The sequence below is a fragment of the Cavia porcellus genome, unplaced genomic scaffold (genome assembly GCF_034190915.1).
Source record: "Cavia porcellus strain 051 isolate PalLab524CR breed Dunkin Hartley unplaced genomic scaffold, mCavPor4.1 scaffold_2, whole genome shotgun sequence".
Lineage (NCBI taxonomy): Eukaryota > Metazoa > Chordata > Mammalia > Rodentia > Caviidae > Cavia > Cavia porcellus.
Window position 1 is genome coordinate 4,384,425 of NW_026947485.1, and position 24,394 is coordinate 4,408,818.

Here is a 24,394-nt window from a genome sequence, read left to right on the forward strand (position 1 = left end):
AACTTACAGTTGAAGAATGAAGTATTTAATGTGATTTTTATTGTAGTTAACTGTGAAATTCTAGCATTATATAACATTACCAAGTGTTAAAACAGTGATTGTATTTTATTCACTTATCACACAGTTCAGTGCATCTTCATTTTGTAATTAAGAAATGAAATCTGCCACTTGGGATGAATTTTCTCGGTCAATGCTATCACCTGATAAACCGTAAATACTGAGTCTTGTTCCACAGCGAGCTTCGTACTCCATTCAAACCAGAAGAGCCTGGGGTGTCTCACAGGCGCCCCTGTTTAGTGACCCCAGGCTTATTTTTCTCAGTACACTTTCACCGCAGTGCCTGGTTTCTGTTGCAGTCCTTGACTTGGTCACACATTTCATTGTGCACACTCTAGAATTCTGAATTAATTTGAATCATTAAAATGTAACATTTCTGAGAGTCAATGTGTGAAACAGACTTCCTCTCTCTGCCTTTTACGTTTCCAGACGGAAGCGTAGAGACCAAAGCAGTGCGTTTTACTTTTGTAAAATATCCAACCTAATACTACGTATTTTCCTTAAATAATTTCCTTATTGAAATCACAGCGTACATGCTTGTATGTTGTGCTTGTTTTGTTACCATGTTGCTTTCTTTAGCGCTTTTGTCCTGCTGGTGAAAGTTTTAAGTGGCTCTTCAACAGTCGCGTTCCCACAGACTTGTGACTGTAAATGCAGGGTCTAAATCAGCGTTCAAAATGGGACTTTTTCAATTGGTAATTAATATTTACTACACTTAAAGCTCAATTTTTAGCTCCAACTTCCTACTTTCATATATAAATGAGATATATAGGTATACAGTTAACATATCTTGGCTAATTTTCACAGAGTTGATTTCGTATTTAAATCCTGGTTAGATCACACCGTGCACAGCGCTGGTTAATAATGGCGCACGTACTTATTACTGTCTTCTGTGTAGAACCCCAAATCTCAGGAGCCGGTGACTTTGGACTTCCTGGACGCCGAGCTGGAGAATGATATCAAAGTGGAGGTGAGTGTGCTGGCGAGGACACCAGCCGTGGGGGCAGGGCACTGGATTCTTGCGTCCTCTAAGTGACCTCTGTCCAGTGGCCACCTCATCGTCTCTCAGTTCTGCATGCACAAACAGGTGTTCCTCATCTGTGACATTGGCTCTGCCCTGGACACTGTTCCCCCGAAGGTCACCTGGCAGGGAAGAACTAATTAAACTGAGCGTGTTTCTTTTCTTTCTCCCTCACCAAGCTATCTTAACTATGTCAGCTCAAAATTTACCTGTGAATTATGACAAGAGATGGATCTTGTTACACAGTTAAAAGTGGGTCCCAGCCACCAAGCCAGGGATGAGCAGCCTGAGGAAAGAAGCTGCCTGTCCTCTCGGGACTCTGGATGCAGCAAATATCTGTTGTATTGCAAAACAAGTTACGTGCCCGCTTTGTGTGTCAAAGCCTTCCATAATAATTAAGATAGCAGTTTAATAATAAAAGAGCATTTGCTGAGTGTCTTGTCTGTTCCAGCGTGGCTTTCAGAGCCTCTGGAAACAGGCATTATTGGTGCCATGTGTGTTGGGCTGATGGCAGGTTGGAAGTTAGTTTGCACCTCACTCAGGAAGGCGCAGACTGACCTTCCTTGCTGTTGGGGACACGCTTTTAGAATCCTCCCGGATGGATGAACATCTCTGATTTATGCAAAGGCTACTATATTTCTTTAATGATTTCACAGTGTATTTTAACTCATACTTGATTTATGCATTTTGCACATTTATTTTCTCACGGTGTAACCATAGAATTTGATCACTCACTGCAAGTACCTTGAGACCATGCCACCGTTCTGGGCTGTTTTAGGAGGTGCGTGAAGATCTGCGGAAAGTGTGTGTTGTAATAAGAGGGTAAAGTCATAGGGAGGAGACGGACCTCCGCTGGCAGGATGCGCAGTGAGATCATTTAGCCTCTCAAAGCTCCAGTTTCCCCTCAATTTGGAGAGAAAGAGAAGTAAATAAAAATGCCCAGAAACAGGGCAGCAGAAGAGCTGCTTGGTGGTCACGTCTTATTTTGATTTTTGGGCCTCTACTAAGTGGACAGTCAACTCACCTACCAAGTGCTTATCTGCACTTGGGCTGTGTGCTCAGCCCGAGTATTTTAACTAAATTAGAGCAAGCCTGTGTTCTTCTATTTTAAATTGATTCTTGTATCACATTAAGTTTGTTTACACAGCATCTGTGGTTACTAACACAGTAACTAACAACGAAATGTAAGTCACTGATTGAGTTACATACAAGAAAAACTAAAGAAAATTCTGAGAAATTCCAGCCGGCTAGAATAATTTGTGAGAAATGTGACTGGACTTGTTTCTAAGGGTTTGGAAAATTTAAGCCGTGTTATATTAAGTCCTAGAAGCTCATTACAATTTTCACATACTCCATTTTTTACTGCCAGGTAGGACAAATAAAAACTAAAATGTGTAAAGGCGACTCTTAAAAACGTCCCTTCCCATGAAACTGGTTATTTGGGTGAGGTAGAAATTTGAAGAATTCCATGCTGTGTCCTAATTCTGTAAATTCTTACACATTTCTATTACTTTTCACTTAAATATAGCCAATCTATAACTCAATGACTGATCCTTGCTAATTATATTTCAAAAACTGATGACTGGCTGAAAAAGTTTATTAAGGGCACTTTTCATATTTTTGACATAATATAAAACAATTATAATGAAGCAGCTTAAAAAATTCCAGGAAACAGTTGCAACTAATGTTAAAAGCAACCCTCTGTTGTTACTTAATGTGTTTAAAGTAAAGGAAAACTCTGACCCACGTTGATAATACCCGTTTTAGTGGTGAATTTGGATCCTAGGATAAAGTATCTATTTTGTTTGCTCTCAGATTCGGAATAAAATGATAGATGGAGAAAGTGGAGAAAAAACCTTCAGAACGCTAGTTAAATCTCAAGATGAGGTAAGAATTAATTGGTTTATTCTTCTGTATAAGCATTTATTCAGAATAAGTGATACTGGGAATTCATCTTTGCTGTCTGCTAATCCAGAATTTACTTACAACACAGAGATGTCTCTGGTGAATAAGTTTCCCTTTGTTTTTAAGACAGTTCTTAGCTAGAAAATATTTTCACCAACTTTCTCATTTTCATAAAAATAATGCTTTAAGTTTCTTGATGTATTATTTTATAAACAATATATTTTTATAAAACTATACTTGAAAGTGGTTATGTCTGTTTTATTATTGGAAGACACTAAATATGCAACATAATTTTATGCCATGCTTTAGAAAATGGCAGTAATAAAAACTGTAGTTAATGCTTATTAGCTGTGTGCAATCCACAGTGTGTTCATTCCTATTCTAATTGTCGCGTTCCACGTATTATTTTGTCTTATTTTTGTTTGGTTCTTGTTTGACTTGTCTTCTTTTAATATTTACATACTTTATAATTTTCTAGCATCTAAATCTGAAGTTAAATCATCCAGTAACTCAGCTGCCACCATTAATCACTAATCTATATAGTATATTGATTTCACATTTATTTGTAAAACCTCTTTGCCTGGAGAAATATCTATCCATTATTAGCCACGGTACAGTGAAAACAGACCTTCACATATCTAATGTTTAAAAGTATACGGAATTCAGAAACTTGTGTGCCTGGAAATTTAAGATTTTATAGATAGTTACTTATATCCTTCCCTTGAAGTATCATCTTATTTTGGTGTATGTTTCTCTCATGAATTCCCCAGTAGATCTTTCCCTCAGTGGAGGCTGGGCATAAACATGACCCTCCACTAGCAGGTGGCTTTTCTCATTTCGGTATCATTAGAATGCAAATTCAGTGTTAGGTTCCGTGCTGACCTTCCCGGGAAACTGGATTCAGGTCTCCTCCAGTTTGGTTTGCAACAGGAACCGTGGAAAGAATTAGGTTTGTAAACTGAGGCTCCACTGTGCCTATTCACAGAACTTAAGAAGAGCTACACATCCATTTCAGTCTTTATTTATTATTTAGTGAAAGTCAAAACAATTACAAGAGTGCACTTCTGCATTACTTAGTTTTAAGATTGTATCTTACACATAAATACATGTTTATCTTTCTAGGTAAGGGGTTTGGCAGGCGTGTTTGAGGTGAAATCCCTTCATATTACAGTGCTGTTGGAGTCGGTTTTATACAGTGTTTGAGTTCTATACGTCAAGGTCAGACATGGTCTGTGAATTTCGTTAGTTTTTGTTTCTGGAAATCATGTACTTTCCGTATCCGTGAGATAGGAAATGCCAAAATTAGCACATTTCACATTGTTAGGCTTAATGAGTTGTGTGCAGTTTTAGATTTCCGGCTCATGAAATGCTTCCCATAGAGCTTGTCTTCACATCTGACCTGCAGAATACTTCAAACATTTTTATATAGCCAGATCTTTCAGGAACCAAATTATTCAGCGAAAAAGTAAATGCATGGAGTACATGAGAAATGATGCTTGCAAACTCCCATTTTCTTACTGATATTTATGGCATTAGTACTGAAAATAATTTTAAAGCAATTAAAGCATTTCTGCTTGAATTTATGCCAGGTGAATCTTATTTGTCCAAATCTGAAAATAGTTATTTTTAATTGCACGCACCTCATCAGCAATCCTTTTGGTTACAACTATCTGCTTTTGCATAAGAGAAGAATGTATTTCTACTGTTTCATGTGAGAATTTACTGAAGATTTTGGAAGTATATATACTTAAAATTCTACCTGGCTCATGGCTGTAGAGTTGGGAGCCTGAGGCAGAGGGATCACCACTAATTCAAAGCCATCCTGGGCCTCATAATTCAGGCCAGCCTGAAATCCATAGTGAGACCCTGTTAAAAATAAGAATAAACTAAAACTTTCCTCAAAAACCTAATTTGAGAATATCTCCAAGCTTGTGGTAAGAAGTTTAAATATAGATTTAACTAAACACTAGTTATTAACCATGTTGAAAATTTTGTATGGTTGTTTTATTACAAATTAAAGCATTATCACAAGCATTCCTGCTGCTAATATTGAAAAATAGTTTCATAATTTGCCTAATCAACACGATTTTAGTATTTTTTTATAACTTGTTGAACGGTGCTAATTTTCCATGTGCTCCTGTGACTACTAGAAATAATTCTGCTCACCCTTTCTCTGTCCACCCCACACACACTGTCACAGAGTGTTTCATGGGTCCACAGGCAGCATTATGGAGTTGCTATAAAAATTTCTCTCCAAGCATTTTTCTTGAAGCTGGGTGCACTAACATCCTCCCTAAGTCCTATTTTTTCATCAGTAAGGGATGGGAAGTCATGTCTACTCTAAGGCTTTGACGGGATGAGAGAAAGCACAGTGAGGGACAGGGCAGGCGTCTCCCGCCAGCTTAGGCGGCTTGTGTCATTGCCGCGGTGGAATGGGATGTGCACGGTTTCGGGGTGCCCTCGCCTTGCCAAGCGGCGGAGCTCCAGGGTGCTCCTGCTAGGGCCCAGTAGTCCAGCTGGAGGTTTCAGGGTCCACGATGCAATTGAACCCTGTGCTTGCTTCCCATAGGGGGTCGGGAATTTTCCCTAATTCAGTGACACTGGGTGATGCCCCTTGTGGTGCTTTAATATTTTAGTCCCACAGAACTGAGACAGTCGTGTGGCACAGGCTCCTTTCCCTCCCTTCTAACGTTCTTCACCATGCCTACACCTGTTTGAAAGTGGAATTCTCTGAGCCTTGTCTAAGATCTAGTCCTGTTTCATTATTCAAGTTTGCTTCTCAGAAACGTTCTCTCAGGTTTGAGAAGAGTTTGGAATCAGTGCCATCACTTTGGAATGCTGTTGATAAAGATTTTACGCTTGTATGTCCCTACATTTCACTATTTACATACTTATTCTGCCCTAAATTTTGCTACCACACCCCATCAGAATAACTGAGTATAGAATAGAGTACATCCGACCTCGGAGACACTTGAGGAGGAAGGCACCCTGCTGAATGTTTATCACACTAGTAAGTGGCCGGTCCTGTGCTTGTCTTGCTGCAGATTCACACACACGAAGTGACAATAACCCTGTCGAACTTTCTTCTAGAGATACATTGACAAAGGCAACAGGACCTACACGTGGACACCAGTCAATGGGACAGACTACAGGTAACCAGACAGACTCCCTGCGCGTTCACTGTACGACCCTTGTCTGCAGTGGATGAATATTCTACATTTTCCTAAGCTACTTTCAATGTAACTTTCATTGAGTAGAGACACAGCTGTCTCCAATGTAAAGATCTTTTACAGTTACAGAATCAGATTTTCAGAATGAAAAAGGTGGGAAAAAGCTATCAAAATAGAATTTAGAAATGAAAATGTCGTGTGATGTGTAACTGAATGTTTAATATAATTGCACTACTCCTAAACATAGATTCAGTTTCCACAGCTGTACTCCATAGCTCTGAGTTAGGCTGGCGTCCTGTTTAAACTGTCACTTAGGTTACCTTACTGTCTTTGTGCTGCAAATCAACCTGACCACAGAACTCCTCTCCCTTGATAGCATCTATAAAAGGTTAGCTGATAATTTTCGCACTGACCAGCAGCTCTCTGGGTCCTGATGGCCCTGCTGGCTGAGCCTTGGGAAACGAGGAGCCCAGCAGGAAGTCCTGGGAGTGACCCTGAGTTCTGCAGAGTCGCTGAGCATTTCCTTCGTGTTCCTGCTCACGCCCTCCGCCGAGCTCAGGCCTGTCGCTGTGCTCCTCTTCCTTGACCTCATCATGCCGGGGTTCCCATGAGTGTGGCCCTGTTAGACATCCTCTCTTCTCCCTCTCACGCACTTCCGTGTTGGGATCTCACGTGGCCCACCTCCTGCCCTTCCTTGCCCCCATGACCGGGCACCCCACTCTCAGTTCCAGAAGTCTGGCTTGTTATCACTGTTTCCTTCGAGCACACGGGTCAGTGTTCCTCAGTTTATTTATGACACACTCACACTGTGCAAAATAAAACACAATATTATTTACTAAAATAAATTTTGAAAGATTAAAAGCAAAGGTTCAAAAATTTTTATTAAAGTCCACAAATGTATATTTAATGTCAGAGTGCTGTAAAGTTTTCTAAGTGCTTCCTCTCAATGTCTGCATTTTTTGTCATGGTGGCATGCCAGTGGCCACTACTGGTGGCGTGTCAGTGGCAGTTTGCAAAGGGCTAGGCCTCCCATGGACCTCACCTGGGTACCACTGGCGTCCCTGCCTTCCCACTTGTGACCTCCTTTTCTCACCGATCTTGTCATCCTGGTGTCTGAGCCACCTACTCCGAAGAAGTCGTGTTCTCGAATGCTTCCTGTGTAATCTGCAACATCTTTATTCTTCCCTGGAGGATTCTCCATCTACTACCTACTTTACTGCATTTGAGCTCTCTCTTGCGTCCCAGGAGCCCGACGGCACCCCTTCGCCTCATCTGAGACTGGAAACCCTCCTGTGCTCTCACCTGTTCCCTCTTCACAGTCACCTGGCCTCAGGTAGACTCTGCTACACAGGTCTTCAGAATACTCACTTTGGTATAGGGCTGAACCTCGCTAAGCTCAAGGGGTTACCAGTGCCACACTAAAAGCAGCAGAGGAAAACGCTTACAAAGGCAGACAGCCCCGGAAATCCGTGAAGTCGACCTCCGGTGTGCCTCGGTGCTGCCTGGACATCTCAGTCCCCAGCGCAGTGGGATTTTACAGGTGACACCGGTCTCCTTTCTCTTCAGACCCGTGGCTCCCTCATCCTCCTTCCTCTGGGGGAGGGGGGTGTCTTTGCTTCCTTTTCAGAGAAAAGGAGTGATCAGAGGATTTCCACGCCCACCACAGTCCATAGCGCCTACTGTAGCTCTGCCTCGTCTCCATTTCTGCTCTAACCCAGGAGAAGGAAGGACCCTGACCCTCCGATTTGGTTGTTTTGTTCTCCTTACTTTCCAGCAGTTTGTTCTCACTCAGGGAAAGCTGGACTCTGCCACGGCTCTCGGTGTGTGCAGACCTCAGGGTCAGCTGTGGGAGCCTCTCAGCTGCTCCCTGCCCACTGGCCGAGCTGTTCCTTCCTGCTCCTGTGGACACTGTGCCTGTGTGCTCAGAGACTTCCAGGCCCACTCTCACTGGGAGGTCCCAAGAGGGCAGGGGTTGCTGCCTGCTGGCCTTCCGTCCTAACCCCAAGCTTAGAAGACAGTGTTACTTAGCAGGCTCTCTCCAGATGCATAAGCAATTGATGATGCCAAGAGGAAGAAATTGAAGCATTTTTGAAACACACTTCCAAGCCCTCTCATCCTGTTAGATTCATGTCCCTAGCAGTGTCCTCATTTTCTGTTGCATTGCGCAGGTGTGGAGGTCTCCGAGGACATATTTACATGCCTTAATACCTGTCCTTCTCCTAGCGGTGGGGCATCCCGCTATTTCTTCCCCTGTTTCTTCCTTTCTTTATGAGACCCTGGAGCTGGCATAGCCCTGGAAGTGCACTCCTGCTGTCCCAGGAGCCTGTGTGCCGTGGCTTTGAGACGGCCGAGGGGTGGCGAGGAGGAGGAGAAGGTGCATAACAGCGTCTTCCTGTACCATACGCTCTCCTTCCTCACTTTTCGTGTTTTTTATTTTGGTTTCGTTTTCAGTGCTGGGGATTGAAGCAAGGATCTTCACCCTGGGCGACATCCCTAACGTGTTCGGTTTTCACTAAGACAGGGGCTTGCTAATTCAGAGTTTGCCCAGGTTGGGCTCACACTTGTGACCCTCTTGCCCAGCCTCCCCGAGTGCTGGGATTCTACCGTGCCCACCTTTTTCTCAGTTTTTGGCATATTTTAAGAATTCCTGAGGAGCACCATTATGACAGTTTCAACTGTTTAACATGTTTCCCTCCAATGATTCTTGTCTTCAGTTTTTATCTAAGCATTTGATTAAGATTCACACGATCTTCTGTGCACACACATGCGTCACTCGTTTCAGGTTTTGGATATACTCACCCCGAGGAAGGGAAGGCCTCTGGGAACACTGCCTCTCGGGTGACAGTTTCATTATAAAGGTTGAAGATGTAGGGAGCCCTCGGTGGAAGTGGGCGCTGGGTTTTCTTGGTGGAGATGATCAGAATCTTCTAGAAACGCTTCATCCCTCTGACCTTGCCTGAGCATCAGTGCTGACAGCTCAGTCCTCTGAGTTCTGTGTCCCCCATTGGCCCCTTTGGGCAGCAGCCGTGCCCTGCTCGGGCGCATACCTGACTTAGAACAGCCTCTGCTGGCAGCCTTTCTCCCTTGCACACCAAAGAATAAGTTCCAGAAAAGTCTCCTTTGCTCCACTCTGAGCCGCTGTCCTCCAGAGGGTGTTAGCCATGGACTTTCTGGTTGGGAAGCACACAGCCAGCTCCACCCGGGCCCTCCTGCCTCTTACTGTCATCTGCAGTGGCCCAGGGCCCCCCTTTCCACGTGGTTTTCTCATGCATTCTCTTCCCAGCTCTCTGATGTAGGGGTCAAATTAAATCTCCATCATAAAACTTCCCTGAATCGCGGGACCAGGGCATACACAAGTAATAATTTAGAGCAAGGTGTCCCATCTAAATTGAAGAAAAGAAAATGTGTCTTGATTTCATGAATGAGACATCAAACTATAGACATGGGATTTCTGTCTCCTTAAACTTTGATCTGATTTAGGTGTATTTGGAAATAGAATAACTTTTAATAGAATTTTTTTCTGTTTTAAATGGAGAGTTTCCTTTGAGGGGCATGGTGACTGAGCCAAGAAGTGTGTCACAGTGTGTTAAACTCAGTTAATTTCATTTCTGTGGGTCACATAAACCTTGCGTGGGCTCCCTCATGCATCCAGTGGCCACTGAATTTATTAACCTTTAATCTCTACGGGGAAATAAAGGCCTTTGGATTGGCTGGTTTTCCAGAGACAGACACGGACAGTAAGCGTTGCGTGAGCTGGCACTGTCAACTCTGAATGTTGGTGGAGAGCTTATCTGTGAATATAAAGGGGAAAGAGCTGCGGGTCAAGGTGGGTGTAGTTGCATCTGTAATTTTCCCTAGAAAGGATCACAGCTCTGAAGAGCAGTATTAGCCTTGCAGGCCTACAGAATGCACGTTGGAAGTGCCAGCTTTACAACTTTGATCCTCCTGGGCCACCACACTATTTTTGTGCCCTATCCGAGATGCGACCCACATTTATAGAATGACACTGTAGCACTTGCAAGATATAATACTATTGGCTTTAATTAGGAGTTTCTCTTAGCAGTAAGTACTGCTGGAGCAATCAACATGCCCCACTTTCCCTGGAGAGGAATTTGTAAGAGAACATTTTCAAGAGCTCACATTTTATATGTGCCAGTGACTCCCGAAAGGTCATCTCCTTTCACAGCGATGGCACTGCTTATTTTAGCTTTCGTCTCTTGAAGCCACCTATAAAATAAACATAGAACTTTTCATTAAGTCTACGTAACATTTTATTTCCCTGACCTTTATTAGGAAAGTCTATGAATTACTTAGCGATAACGAAAGATTGGGGAATAGCAGGCAGCAAGTGTCCACTCGCTTTGCTGACTTTACTGCATAATTAAATTCCAGCAAATAAACTCTCCGCCACACCCCGTAGAGTGGATTTAACCCTGTGTACAGGAGGGAAGTCAGAAATTTCACGCTGTGTCTTATCCCACATTATCCATACATAACATACACTGAGATGGTAGGTTGGGGTTCAGCCCCAAGGCTGAGCATACCTGAGGCCAGAGCAGTTGAGAACCTGTTAACGGCCCCCTCGCAGGATACCCAAGTGTCTGGGAACGCACAGCCTCACCCCTGCACCTCTACATTTTGGAATAAATATGAAAAGTGCGTGTTGGGTGACTTAAGGGATCCTTCAATCAAGCGCTGTGCTGTGAAAGTCGTTCTACTGGCTGGGCTACAGAGCGCCGTGCTTTTGGCACCCGTGGACCCCAAGTTGCCCTCTGTATTCAGAGCAGCTGCAGGTGCGTGTGGAGTCTTCAGTTAGGTTCTGCACGTGCGCATAAACCAGAGTGTGTGCCGTGGAGGCCGCGTAGCCTGAAGCTGTTAACAGTTCTGCAGCATCAGTATGCTTTTACATACACTACATTAACCACAGTTTCCAAATGAGCAGGGTCCTTCCACAACAGCTTTTATTCTGAGCGGTCACGACGTGAGCTCCATGAAGTACTCCTTTGACATTCTTTGTGTCTAAAGTGTTTGGAATTTGGCCCAAGATTTGCAGCGGAGTTGCCCTTGGGTTAGGACATCTACTCAGCCTAGAATGGCTCTGTGACTGTCCTGTGCCACTGAATTCAAGAAGTCCTTGCTGCTGTTCCTGACAGCAATCCACAGATATTACAGGGCATCTGCAGTAAATGGGCTGGCAGTGAACGCAGTGGCCTCCTTGCATGCTGGTAAGAAGCGAGGACAGACAGAGGCAGTCTCGGCAGTGCTGGAAAGCCGCTAAACTCACCCACAAGTGGGCACTCGGGAACTTACCCACTGCTGAAATAGTAGGTGTTTAGGCCTCAGATATGCATTCCACATGACGGTGCTCAGGGCAGTAGTAACGACTGTCCGGTCTGGGATTTTGCTTCTCTGTGCTGCGTACAAAGCACTTCAGTGCTGTGTGACACTCAGGACACAACGCCCAAGGAGTCGGAGTACTGAGGAGGAACACGAGGGATACTTTTACTTTTTTTAACTTCAGAGTGTTTTAATGTAATTCTCTGGCAGTGTATCAGGGACCTCACAACTCTGCCTCCTGGGCTAATCCAGGGATGCCTTTGATAGCTAACTTCGCACGAGTCTCCTGATTCCCTCCATGTGGAGAGCTGGCTCACTCAGGATAGTGGGGAGGAAATTAAGTACTCTTTGCTGAGTGCATTTTCTTGTCAAAGTGGTATGTCCTTTCCTCCCACGAGGAAGATCGTTGGATTTTCCCGTGAACCTGACGTGTCTTTTTTTTTATGTTCTGTTTCACTTTTGTTTGTTTGTGTTTATGCTTCTCTTGTTTCTATTGCAGTTTGGCCTTGGTATTACCAACCTACAGTTTTTACTATATAAAAGCCAAAATAGAAGAGACAATAACTCAGGCCAGATGTAAGTACTGTGAAAGTGACCTCAGGGTCTATTTGTGATGATCTCCTGCTCTCCGATGTTTAAATACGTCTAGATTTGGGAATACCCAAGGCGTTTTAGTAGGTTTTAGTAGGCGCGGTCACTAGATCTGCAGCAATGATTCTAACCCATTCCAAACATGCAAGGAACAAGAAATATTCTACTCCGATAGAATATGAGCAGGTACTGACTGCGAGATCAGCAGCAGTCCCCCGGCCTCCCCGCCTTGCTATGTGCCCCGGAATCATTGCCACGCCGTGTCCTCCCTGGCTGTCTCCCCAGGTCTGCTGGCTGCCTGAAGTGTCCTCCACGCTGTCCACCTGCTCTCCGCTCATGGCTCTGTGCTAGTGAAGCTTTTCCTTTGCTTATCTTTCCTTTTGGCTTTCTTGTGTTTTTGCATTTGGCCAGAATAATATTGTCCTTGGCAGTTAACTCTTTCCATGATCCAAATTAATGTCTCAATAACTCAGATGGATTAGTTTTTTTTTTTTTTTTTTTTTTTTTTCTTCTTCTTCTTAAGCATCATTTGGAATGTGGAGTAGCTATTAACATTAGTGCATATTTCAAGTCCTTGTTAATCTTTATTTCATTTTGAGTGGCTAGATTTAGTAAAGTAAAATGACCATCATATCCTTTCCACATTGCTCGATCATTAGTAACAAGAATTAAGTAAAAACTATATATGCAGATAATTATGTGGATATAATTGTGTATCACATCTGATTTCAAAGGAAACCACGGTCTCCTGCACTTCTCTATCAGTTCTCTTCTGGTCTCTGAAGGCCTTTTTCATAGGATATTATGAGGCCCAGTAAGCTCATATTTGCACTTAACAGATATGATGGTCTTTTAATAAAACACAGTAATGCATGAGCTAGCTCTTCACTCGATAATGAAGGGGTAACTAGTACGGCTCCAGCGACTGGTAAGTGCTTCTGTTAATAGGCTGGCGGCATTCGTATTGCACCTGCATTAACCACTCTGCAAAACAGCCCCTGGCAGTAACCCCAGCACAGACAGGGTGATCTAGAACAGGACATCCTTCCCAGCCTTCAGAAATACGTGTTTTCCAGACTACAGCTGTACATAAATGAACCTTTGATCTATGCACAATATTTTTATTCAAGAAAGTCATTGAATAAAATATTGTTTGTGACCCCCTTTGCTTTACCCTCTTTTTTTTTGTTTCCCTGCTTTCTCTTTCTGATGGATTTTGACAGCAAAAAAGGGAAAAATGAAGGGCAAGTATTTTCTTGTTGCTCAATTTCTTTCTGTGTAGTACACTTGGCATTCCACAGCCACGTCCGCTTCTACTGGACAGTTTCCTCTGCTTCTCCCTGGCTAGGCTTCCCTCCACTGTCACTCAGACCTTAGCCGCCATGATGGGGGGAGGAAGACGCTTACATTCCACTTGCAACCTGTGTCACATTGTGGATTTCGTTCGTTAGCTATAAACGTGTATATTTTATCCCACTGCCTGCTAATTCATACGGAACATGATGAACGTCATTAACTCATTATATGCATTAATGGATTTATTACAACACTTTTCTTTATCAGATGATTACTAAACTTTTCCTATTGACATTTTAAATAAGATACCTGACATCTCTTTTTAAAGCTACTTGGTTGTAGTAGCTTTAGTGAATAGGAAAAATGTAGAGGGCATTTTATCTGTTATTCCTGTTGTAATAGTATAATGAAATTAATTCATATAAAGATTTAGTTTATTGGGAACGTTGAACTCCCCCATAGTTACTGGCCTAGTACAAATTTAGGAGCTAAGTAGTCCATGTGTCGCAGTAGGTAGTCTTTCCAGTGCCTTCTGTGGTCATCAAATCTCTGATCATGCGCTATTGTTTATCTAATTATGCATCATTACATTGCAGATTCAGAAACCCTCAAGCCAGATAACTTCGAAGAATCTGGTTACACGTTCATCGCGCCAAGGTTGGTTTTGTTTTGTTGCCTTTTTTACAACTCGTATGGTTGGGAAAGTCTTTCAACAAAAATTCTGAATTGGAGTCGACTGCCTATTTTGATTCCATGTCAAGTTATGGAACTAAGAGGAACCATGACTTTAAAACTTTGCAGCAGCTTCTTCTCTTACCCACTGACTCAGTCAAATACCTGGCAGTCGCTGTGTGCTACATGGTGTGCTGTCTCCGATATACGGTGCTGAATAAGGCGGGTGCAGCCTTGTCCTGTGGAACTTCTAGTACATCCTGCAGTAATGAAGGACGGTGCTTTTGCACTTGTGAGTGTACACAGACTATTCCACTTACAGAGTTCACGTGCACTCTCCCCAAAGGCATACACAGACATGTGCAAATGCAAATGGGTACTTACACATATGCAGTGTTTTAACTTCATAATTGATTTTTGTTTATATTCTAAACACAGCTTCCTGGGAAACCCCACTTTAATGAATGACATTGCTGGTGTAATTTTTTATAGTCACATTATTTTTTCTCCTGCTGTATTTTATCTCTTGTGTAATTTCCTGCTGATCCCTAATATTCTTTTAGCTCAGCTGTAATTTCTTGTAATTATTTGAAACTACTCAGTAGCCCTCGTTCCTTTTCTTCCCTCAGCTTTTGATACCTAGTATCCAGCAGATACTTGGTGTATTCAAATAATACATTTCATATAAACCTACATTAACTAAGAAAATAGACACAGTATTTATGTTAATTTTTACACTTCACCTTTCCAAGTAATTTACTCTGAGAATACAAATAGGGCTCATGGAGATTATCCAGAGTCACTCTGTTGTACTGACACAAGCACATTTGTGAATTCTGATTCTACATAGAAACAAGAAGCCTGTATAACGTTTTGAAAAGATGCAGTTGATAAAGCTTAAGCTTGGCTTTGTGCAAGACACCCCTTCCGGCATGGAGAGGCGGGGAGCTGGCCTCTCCTGGCGCCTGGCCTCGGCCCACTGGGAGATGCCCGCCTGCTGGGTTTGACCCCCGCTGGCTGCACATTCTCAGGCCTTTCATGAGCTTCCTTTGCTCTTCTGAGTGCTCCCATCTTCTCTTCATGCCATGAGCCTCCCATCTGCACCCTGCCTGCAAGCTAGGAGGTCACTCCGGTGCCCTGTGCCTGGAGGGATGGGCCTAGCACCTGGGGATGGAGATGCCTGAGCACTGGCCTTTGCAGTGCAGACCTGCCTGTGTCTCTTTCCAGACTGTCTACACTACCCGTGTCAGTGCCAGGCCTTCATAGAGACCTAAGGACACCTTCATGGGGCTTCAGATTTAGTAACTTTAACTATTCGTTCTCTTCTGTGGTGTCAGGGAAGCAGACACCAGTGTGCAGCCCGGCCCGCTGACCACAGTTCTGCACAGCTCCCCTTCCTGTCCCTCTAAGAGCTCACCCATCCCGGCACCGGGCCGACCTTGTCTAAGGAAAGCCTTATACACCTGTCACTCCCCCTGGCTTTGTCCCAGCCCAGGCCACCTCCTGTGTGCACCTTGTCCAGGTGGCCCCAGGCTGTGTCCGGACCACCCCAGTCCTTCCTCCCTGCAGTCCCTGATCGGGCCTGCCTCCACCCTGCACCTGAGCAGCGCCTCTGAAACAGAAAGTCAGGCCTGGTTCTGATCTGCTCCACGCCAGCCGGTGGCCCGAGTCGTCCTCAGGATAATCTGCACTGTGTATCAGAGCTTGCACCAGTGTGGCCCGAGGTCTCCGTGTCGCTGTCCCTGGCCCCAGGCCCTAACTCTGGGGCCTGCCTCCTGCTGCCTGTGTTAACCGGAGCTCAGCGACTCTTGTGCTGCCGGTGCCCTGCAGCTGCTGGAGAGGCAGCCATGGAGCAGAGCCCCTGCTGTGCGGCCTCTGCCTGTTCAGCTCTGACCTAGATTTTAGGCAGACAGAACTCAGGCTGCTCTATCGCTGTTTTCTGCCATAGTCTGCCCTCACATTCTCCTTTGTGCCTCACATGCCGCAGTCTTCCAAAGCCCGGCTCCAGGTTCTCCCTGGAGTTTCCCACCTTCCCTGGCGTGTGCATCCCTGCGGTCGCCTCAGCGTCCTGCAGTTCCCTGTCCCCCCCAGCATGGGCGGCGTCGCAGGTGACTCACTTTTCTCCATTAGCCTTCCGCACCCAGTATCCCGCTCATTGACTGACATAGTGTGACTGCTAATGAATACTTAGTAATCAGAGAACCTATAAACCTGTGAAAAATATATTTTTAAATCATGTGATTGGATTTCTACCATTTAATGAAGATCTTGTATCCCATTCATACGCATCTTGAAAAACAAACAGAAAGAAAAGTGAACGCCAGCTCATTCCAACAGGGAGTCAAAGTAATCAGGTGGCTCCGTATCATGGGCCGAAGCAGGTCCTCACTCAGCTGGGAATGTGTCACCGCAGCCCCTGCCCTGGTGCCACATGCTTGTCAGCCACCTCAAGCAATAAAATCAGTTTCAGATTTAGCAGTGATACCGCAGTCTTACTAGTATTTTTCAGACAGTAGTAGCTTTGAGCAACTTCAGCTTAGTTATTTCTAAGTGACCTAAAACTTCTAAAATCAGTTTAAACTAGAAAAATAATACTATGAATATTCTCCTTTATGATCCAGTTATTAATATTAGCTAGAAAGCTGAGTTTCCCTCAAGAATATTAATATAGCAAAATATAAGAAAGCTTAAAATTCAGTCTATGATGAAATGAAACTTTTTTATTTTAAAAACAAAAAAAGGATAAAAATGATACAGAATTTCAAAACAAAATAAAAGAAAATTAACACCAGTTAGCATAGTGCATATTGTTATCTTCAAAGTAGTTGTTCACACTGCAAGACTTAGGCATGAAAAAATGATCAGCCAGTGAAAATACAGCCTGTTCTTTTTGATGGACTAACAGAGCTCAGTGGTGTAGTTATCTGCCTGGTATACACACACACATACACACACAGACCTATATACATGCACTCTTCTCCCTTTTCTCCTTCCTGCTGTCCCATTTGTTCTGTCTTTTTGAGCACTTCCTCTCCGCTTCATTTTCACAATATCTATTATACATTTTGGATTTTATTACTCTTTCATTTTTTTACACTAGGGAGGCAATACAATATTTACTTGAGTCTGATTTATTTCACTTATGAGTATGGTCTCAAGTTGCATCCATTTACCTATAAAAGCCTCAAGTTCATCCTTCTTTATAGCTGAGTGGTACTCCATTGTATAAAAATGCCACATCTTTTTTATCCATTCCTCAATTGATGGGTATTTTGACTGTTCCTAAGATCTGGCTATTACAGATTGTGCTGCTATAAACATGGGTGTGCATATATCACGGTGACATGATGCTAAAATGACAACTTTTCTCCAAAATCTCAGCAGGGATCCTGGTGCAGACTTTTTCTCAGGAACACTGTTTCACTCCTCTCTCCCAGCTGATAAATGCCAGACTGGGGTCCTCAGCGTTGCCACAGGACAGGGAGAAATGCTGGGAAAAGCCCGGGACTGTGTGGTGTAGCAGGAACTGTCCCTTGGGGTTCCAGTTCACGAGCTGTGAGCTTTGTTACTCGCTAAGGATTGGCATATGCCAGTTTCTGTGGTCCAAGACACATTTAAAGTCAGTGTAGCTGCCGAGAGACTAGAATTCGCCTGTGCTCAGGTGAGGAAAACATTTCCAAGAATGGAGAGGAGGCAGTGTGTCCTGTTCAGTTAGCGTGTGTTAAGCCCTTTACATGCACTGTTATACTTACTCTTCAGAGCAGTGCCGTAGTAAGCTAGCATTATTGTGCCCATTTCACAGATTAGGAGGCAGTTTTAGACATGCTAAAGAAGATGGAATTTCAACCAGTTTCCTGCTGCTCCTAAGTGTATGAGCACGCACATGGAATATGCAAGCCTAAAGGATCTCAGAACACCCAGTACATTCAAGTAGAATATTTTTGTAGGGAAGCTTCTTTGGAAAAGTGAGTGCTAGGTGTGTATTTGGAGTGGTGGAAAATAAAGTGACAGAAATTGGGATAAAGAGAAAACTGAAACAAACAGAAATCTGTGTGGTACATGATTGCAACCCTATGATTTTTCCGTCACTGTAACTAATGAAAAGCTCATGCTTCTACAAAAAGCATGAGCCCTGGTTGGCTCGCTTTTCAGATCTGTTTTGCTCCTGTCACCTTCTGTCTGCCTGTCTTTAGTGGCAAAATGATGTCTATTTTATAGATCTATTAGCTTTAAACAAAAAAATGAATGCAAAATACTTACCACAGTTCTTAGACATGAGCTGTAAATAAGTGTTATCTTTACTGTTTTAGCAGAAAGCATAGTTGTATGAAGAGTGTTAATTAGTGAAGGGTATTTAAATCACTTATTTACACTAAAGATCTTATAGATTTTAGGAATAAATTCTTGTCAGTCCTGAACTAAGTTAAGCTATTTGAGCCTGCTTAATAATCAGCATTTGCCATTTTCTTAGGTTTTAAAAGGGAAAACGTTGAGAATAGGCATGCAGAAGGGCTCTTGATAAGTCTGTGTCTCAGGCAGTCTCAAATGTGGATGATTTCACCATCTGCTTGGTTAATCAGAAATAAAGTGAGTTAGGATGAGACAGAAACCGTGTGCCGTAGCCTGCAGTTAAGTGCCCACCTGTGTAAGTTTGATGGGCTTAATGAAGACAAAGGCACCCTGGCGTCCTGGAAGTGATTCTGTGGGACTGGGAAGAGCACAGCTGAGTGAGTTCCAAGCCACTTGCGTCTCAAAGCCCACTTAGTCTGAGATGCAAAATGACCCGAAGACGTAGCTCTCAGTCTTTGGGGACAAACTCAGGTTCCGTATTTTTCCTTCAAAGCCATCTGAGCCCTTTCTCCTTTTGCTGCCTCAGTTTCCCTGAGGAATTTCCTCCTGAGAGAGATTAACTAATGAACAGTGTGTGTAAAATTGGTTTCTCTTGGAGGAGCACGGCCACAGGGAATGAGCATCAGGAAGCCCTCGCCCAGTTTCTGGGGGACCCTGCACTGTTTTGCTGACCATGTCCTTGTAGAGCACCCTCTGCACTCCCTGGGATGGGAACCCCAGAAACGGTGATTGATCCTGGAGTCTGTGGGGTGTGCAGGCTCCCCGCTTGGGGGTGACTGTCCTGTCTCCACTGCCCAGCAGGCTCTGGTGGGGCTCCTTGGTGTGCTCTGGTTCCTTCCTCCCCAGGGAACTCGTCTCGGTGACACCACCTGCGGGATCCTGTGTTTCCATCGCTGTGTGCTCTCTAGCTGGCCTCCAGCGACCTGTCCCCTTCCACTACTGGTTTCAACATGGACGTGGCTTTTACTGTTTGTTTCTGAGACAGGGCAGCACTGCGGGAAAAAGCAAATTGAGCTCAGTCAACAGCCCAGCACTTTAAGTCCTGTAAACTTTCTAAACCTGGCCTCCAGGCCAAACTTTTCCGTAGAGTTTTTGTTTTGTTTTGTTTTGAACTTCTGGTTCTGCTGTGCTTTGAGACTTTGGTGTTTAAGTAATGGCTTTGCCTCTGAACGTGTTTACACTTTAATTTCTGTTTAATTGTGCTTTATCTCGAACACTGTTCTTTGGTTGTCTTAGCTCAGTAATTCTAATTGTGAGCTTTTTACACTTTATTTTTATTTTGAATTTCTGAATAATTTCTGAGTGTGGTTCTCAAAGGAAGGTTTGCAGAACCATACAGGCTCAGGAGACCGTCTCAGGGCTCTCACTGGTTCCAACCATTTGCATCAAGATGCTAAGTGCAGCCTTCCTTTTCCGTGTACTGATGTTTGTGCTGGTGAAGGAAAATCTGTGGTAGAAGATGACAGCGTAAATCAGATCAGTGTCTCTACCGGCCAAGCTAGTCTTCACTACCGGCACCCACTAGGGGGTAAAGCCAGTTTTATTTTAAAATATTGAAAATGAGCCAGTAAGAGTCATTAACTTGATTGAAGCTTCTCCCTAGAAAAGAGGAAATACTCTTTTTGAAAATATTGTTTGATAAAACTGGAAAGGCTCCTTCTACAGTAACTTGAATGTCGCAGTGAAAAGAACTCAAGATTGAGTTGGGAGCTGGACCAAGTGGCTTATTTTGCCCCTATAACGATTGTACTTAAATGGCAAATAAAAAATGAGCTCGGGCTATCAGCCTGTGCTGTGCGGCAGACGGTTTTCAAAAATGAATCAACTGAGCCTTTTACCTTGAAGAAAACACTTAAGCACTATTTGTTGCCAGTGACAAAATTTGAGCTTTTCAGCAAAACCAATCAGAGTTTAGGGAAAACAGTGTCCACCTTTGCAAACATGATGGCGTCCCGTGCAGGCCCAGCTGGCGAGGTCACTGGTCATACAGGTGCAGTTTTCAATATGGCGCCATGACCATGTCATGTCAAAGTCTGGCACAGTAGTTTCCAAATGATCAATTTATGCTGTTGAAAATCATGGATGCCCAAAATACTTAAAGTGAAAGAGAGGGCCCTATATTTTGACGTGACAGTATTCTGATATTCTTCCTGATTCTATATCATAGCTAATAAGCGAGACATTACAAATAATGGAATTCTGCTACACCATTAAAAAAGAACAGCCGTTAACATTTGAATGACTTCCTTTGATTAAAACGACCATCTTCCTTGCTGCCTGTCTCTGTAAGCACATACTTTCATTGTGTTCCAAAGCAAAAATCTTGCCCTTGATTGAGCGAACAGAGTTCTTGTCTTTTAAGTTGGGAATAAAAGAGATTCTGTAGACATGTAAAAATGCTTTCTCTCTAGTTTTTAAATACAGAAATTTCACATAAAATGTTAATGTGATCAGTTTATTTATATTTTAATGAATGAATCTTTTAAGTTCCTGTTGTAATTTCTATGAAAACTGTAAAACCCATAATATGCAATGATAATAGTTTAATCTGTACAATAAAACCTCATGTTTATTGAGCTCTCACTCACCAAAGACCAGCTGTTTAACATGTCTAATCTCAACTCTCAGTGGCAAGTTATTATTCCATTATGGAGATGACGAAAGAGATATCACAAGACATTTAACAACTTGAAAAATACGCAACTAGGAACAAGTGAAAAGAGAAAGTCTGTTATTTCTAATTGCCCTCTGAAGTTTTTATATTAATATCTAATATCCTGAAATATATGTTTTTCAGAGATTACTGCAATGACCTTAAACCATCTGAAAACAACACTGAATTTCTTTTGAATTTCAATGAGTTTATTGACAGAAAAACACCAAACAACCCATCATGTAAGTATGCATCAATCTGCAATCACTCCTTCCGTTTGGTTACAGCCAGTGTGGCCGGAGCTTAACCTTTATCCCTGTACTGTGTGATAACCCCAGTAATTTATTAGTAAGCTCATTGATTTGCATACTCTATTAAGACAGTTTAAGGGTAAAATGTGACAGTTTGATCCTTGCTCCCCTCTCTCTTCCTTGGTCTCCTTTCTCTCTTTTTAAAAAAAATAGCATGGTTCTTCTTTCTGCCACTAACAGTCAAACAAACCATTTAGGTGAACAAACTGTCTCCTCAGGGCTCTGTCATAAGTTAACATTTGTCACAAAGGAAAAGATAATGACTTGCTGCCGGCTTGACTTTAGTGTGAATTAGAAATTTGAGGGAAAGGGCCACTCTGCAAAGCTGCCCTGGGCAGCTGAGGTCTGCAGCCTCCTGCTAAGGAGGTGATCCAGACCCTGCTTCTCCCTGGGGGCCCAACCGAGGCCAGGGCCTACGAGTTGCTTTATCTCACTGCTTATTTCCTATTAATGCATAATAAAATTGTTGAATATTCCTTGGGGTAGCAAAATATGTAACAACCATATACTCTTTATAAAGAGTGATTTATTATAAATAATTATTTTAATGTATATAATAATTTTTCATAAAACCTGGACAATTGGAATCATTTTTTCACTGACTCTAGTTCCTAAGGAAGTGTGTGCTTTTTAAAAAATGCTTTCAGTATAATTCATACTGTTGCTGTCTGAGCTTTTTGTGTCTGCCTCTCCTGTGATCCAGTGGGTAGTGTTTGCAGTGGTAATATGAGCATGTGTAGGCTGAAAATTAATAGATCTTTAATTGTAGAAAAGAACTCACACTATATAGTTAGATGTTTCTTAATGCTTATTCTTATGTTATCAAATAGTATGTAAAACTAAAATGTTTTATAAGTGATAGAAATCTATGCTCTAAATAGTTTATTTTTAAAAAGAGCATTCATGTTTAATTTTGCTGTGTGAAAGAAACACTTCTCCTCAATCCACTAGTGAAATTCAGATTCTTCCCTACAGTTGCGTTTTTGAACGGAGCGTAAGGGCGTGCTATAGAGTGTTGCCTCTTTTCATCATCTCCCTGTTGGGTGGTGCTCGGCGGGTTGTCTGCTGTGGTCTTGTCACTGTAAAGAAGAATCAGGCCAAGAGAGAGTTCTCCTAACATTTGAAAACTGTGTGTAAAGGAAAGATTAACTCCAATAGTTTATATATTGTATGTAACCCCTGCTGGATACATATTTTGAGATATATGAAGCATAATGAGACGATAAAAATCATCTTAAAATTACTTGCAAACCTGATTTATATGACAGATTAGAATAATACACCTCTGTTTGACCTAAAAACAATGGTGACTATTAAAATGTATCATTTACTTTTCAAATGGGCTATCATTTAAAGTCCTACACTTTCTAAAATTATACAGTAAAAGAAGACAGCTCCTGGTATGAAATGAAATGTACTTTCACATACACGTTAAATTGATCCTTTAATTCTGGATGAAGGAAATCTTAAGCTAATTAAAATTATTTAAGATGTTTCCAGCCGTTCCCACCCCCACTTCCTATTGTAAGTGGTTATTAACTAACACTGTATATTCCTCATCTGAATAAGTGAGGTTTTATCATGACCATGAAACATTACAGGCTGCTTGGAGGTTATTTCTGAGCTCCCCTGGCTCAGAGCAGAGGAAGCAGGAGAGGGAGGAAGGCGCTGATGTTTAAGCCTTGGCCCCCTCTTCTCCTCCCCCAGCACCTTTGCTCTTGGGCTGTGGCACCCTTCAGTTATTCCGGAGATGGCAGCCCGCAACCTGGGCTCTTTCCCAGTCCAGGAGGTTCCAAAATCCTGTCTTGAGGAGAGCTGGTCTGCTATGGGTGCTCTGTTCCTTGAACCTGCTTCCGTGCAAAAAGGATATGTACTGTATTTCTCATAAAAGTCAAATTTGCCCCACGATTACCTTAATGTTTTGCTACTGAGAATAAGGAAGAACTTTTAAAAGTAGCTTTTGGTATAGAAAGAATATTTCATTTGTTTACTTGGTAAATTTAGAATTAACACTATGGCATAGATGCAGAGATACAGACAGGCACGATTGTGTGCAAGACTTGTAGTTATATAAAATTTTTATGTATATAAAATTGAAGTTATACTGAAGTCACCATACTAACCTAAAAAATAAGCAAAAACCACAGGAAAACCAATTTCTTATGGTCCCCTGACATGACAGGTTATATTTTGGATCAAGTTTACAAAATAGTTTCTTTTTGGAGCTCAGTTTTCCACTATCTTCATCCATTTTTTTAAAAAAGAAATGGAACAAAACAAAACAAGAAAACGTAGACTAAACTAACATGAGCAATAAGGAATGCATAAATGAGTACAAAATGTGTTTTTAAAGTCATGGAAACATCATCTGTCTCCAACTTTTTTGAAAATTGAAAATATATTTATCATCCTAATTAAAAACTATATGAATATAATTGTATTCTTTTTTCTGATAGGCAATACAGACTTGATTAATAGAGTCTTGCTGGATGCAGGTTTTACCAACGAACTTGTCCAAAATTACTGGAGTAAGCAAAAAAATATGTAAGTATTTGTCCTTATTAATAATAAAAAATACACATTCTGCACCTCAGTTTAGCTTCTCCCTGGGAAATGTGCAGATAATGGGCCTAGTGAATTTAAATTTTATTATTTATCTCTTTTTATTTTTATTTTTGTTGATAGTACCTAATGGTTCTGTTCATCATAGGGAGTTCATTCATGCACAAAATAGTATGTTATTTATATTTAATAAGAATTTCTCAAGGAAATAATTTTGTAATTGTTGACAGCTTGCATTTTCAGTTTTGGGTGTATTTCAGTAATAAAATCTGCTGTTAGTCAGATTTACACTTCAGTGAGAATAAACCAAATTAAACAGGCCTGTTTGTGTCTTCCTGTGTGCGTGAGAAAGTTGGACGTCTCGTGAATGTTTAGTTGGCTTTCTAATTACAACTCCCAAACATCCAGCGAAGAAATGGAGAAATGTGTTATGATTCTCATTAAGAATCCCTATTTCAGCCCATAACTA

The 24,394-nt window shown here is 42.3% G+C and overlaps 1 protein-coding gene across 4 annotated transcripts in view; it reads left to right on the plus strand.

The window, feature by feature from the left end:
• Cacna2d1 (calcium voltage-gated channel auxiliary subunit alpha2delta 1) overlaps positions 1-24,394 on the plus strand; it is a 401,933-nt gene that overhangs the window by 353,898 nt on the left and 23,641 nt on the right. For 2 of the 4 annotated variants that reach the window (XM_063237508.1, XM_063237511.1), the window contains 8 exons: positions 956-1,027; positions 2,894-2,965; positions 6,074-6,135; positions 11,990-12,066; positions 13,305-13,325; positions 13,974-14,034; positions 21,197-21,294; positions 23,820-23,907. In XM_063237508.1, coding sequence (XP_063093578.1) covers positions 956-1,027; positions 2,894-2,965; positions 6,074-6,135; positions 11,990-12,066; positions 13,305-13,325; positions 13,974-14,034; positions 21,197-21,294; positions 23,820-23,907 — 551 coding nt within the window. The remainder of the gene's footprint in view (positions 1-955; positions 1,028-2,893; positions 2,966-6,073; positions 6,136-11,989; positions 12,067-13,304; positions 13,326-13,973; positions 14,035-21,196; positions 21,295-23,819; positions 23,908-24,394) is intronic. The other 2 variants (XM_063237510.1, XM_063237514.1) reach the window with 1 other exon arrangement.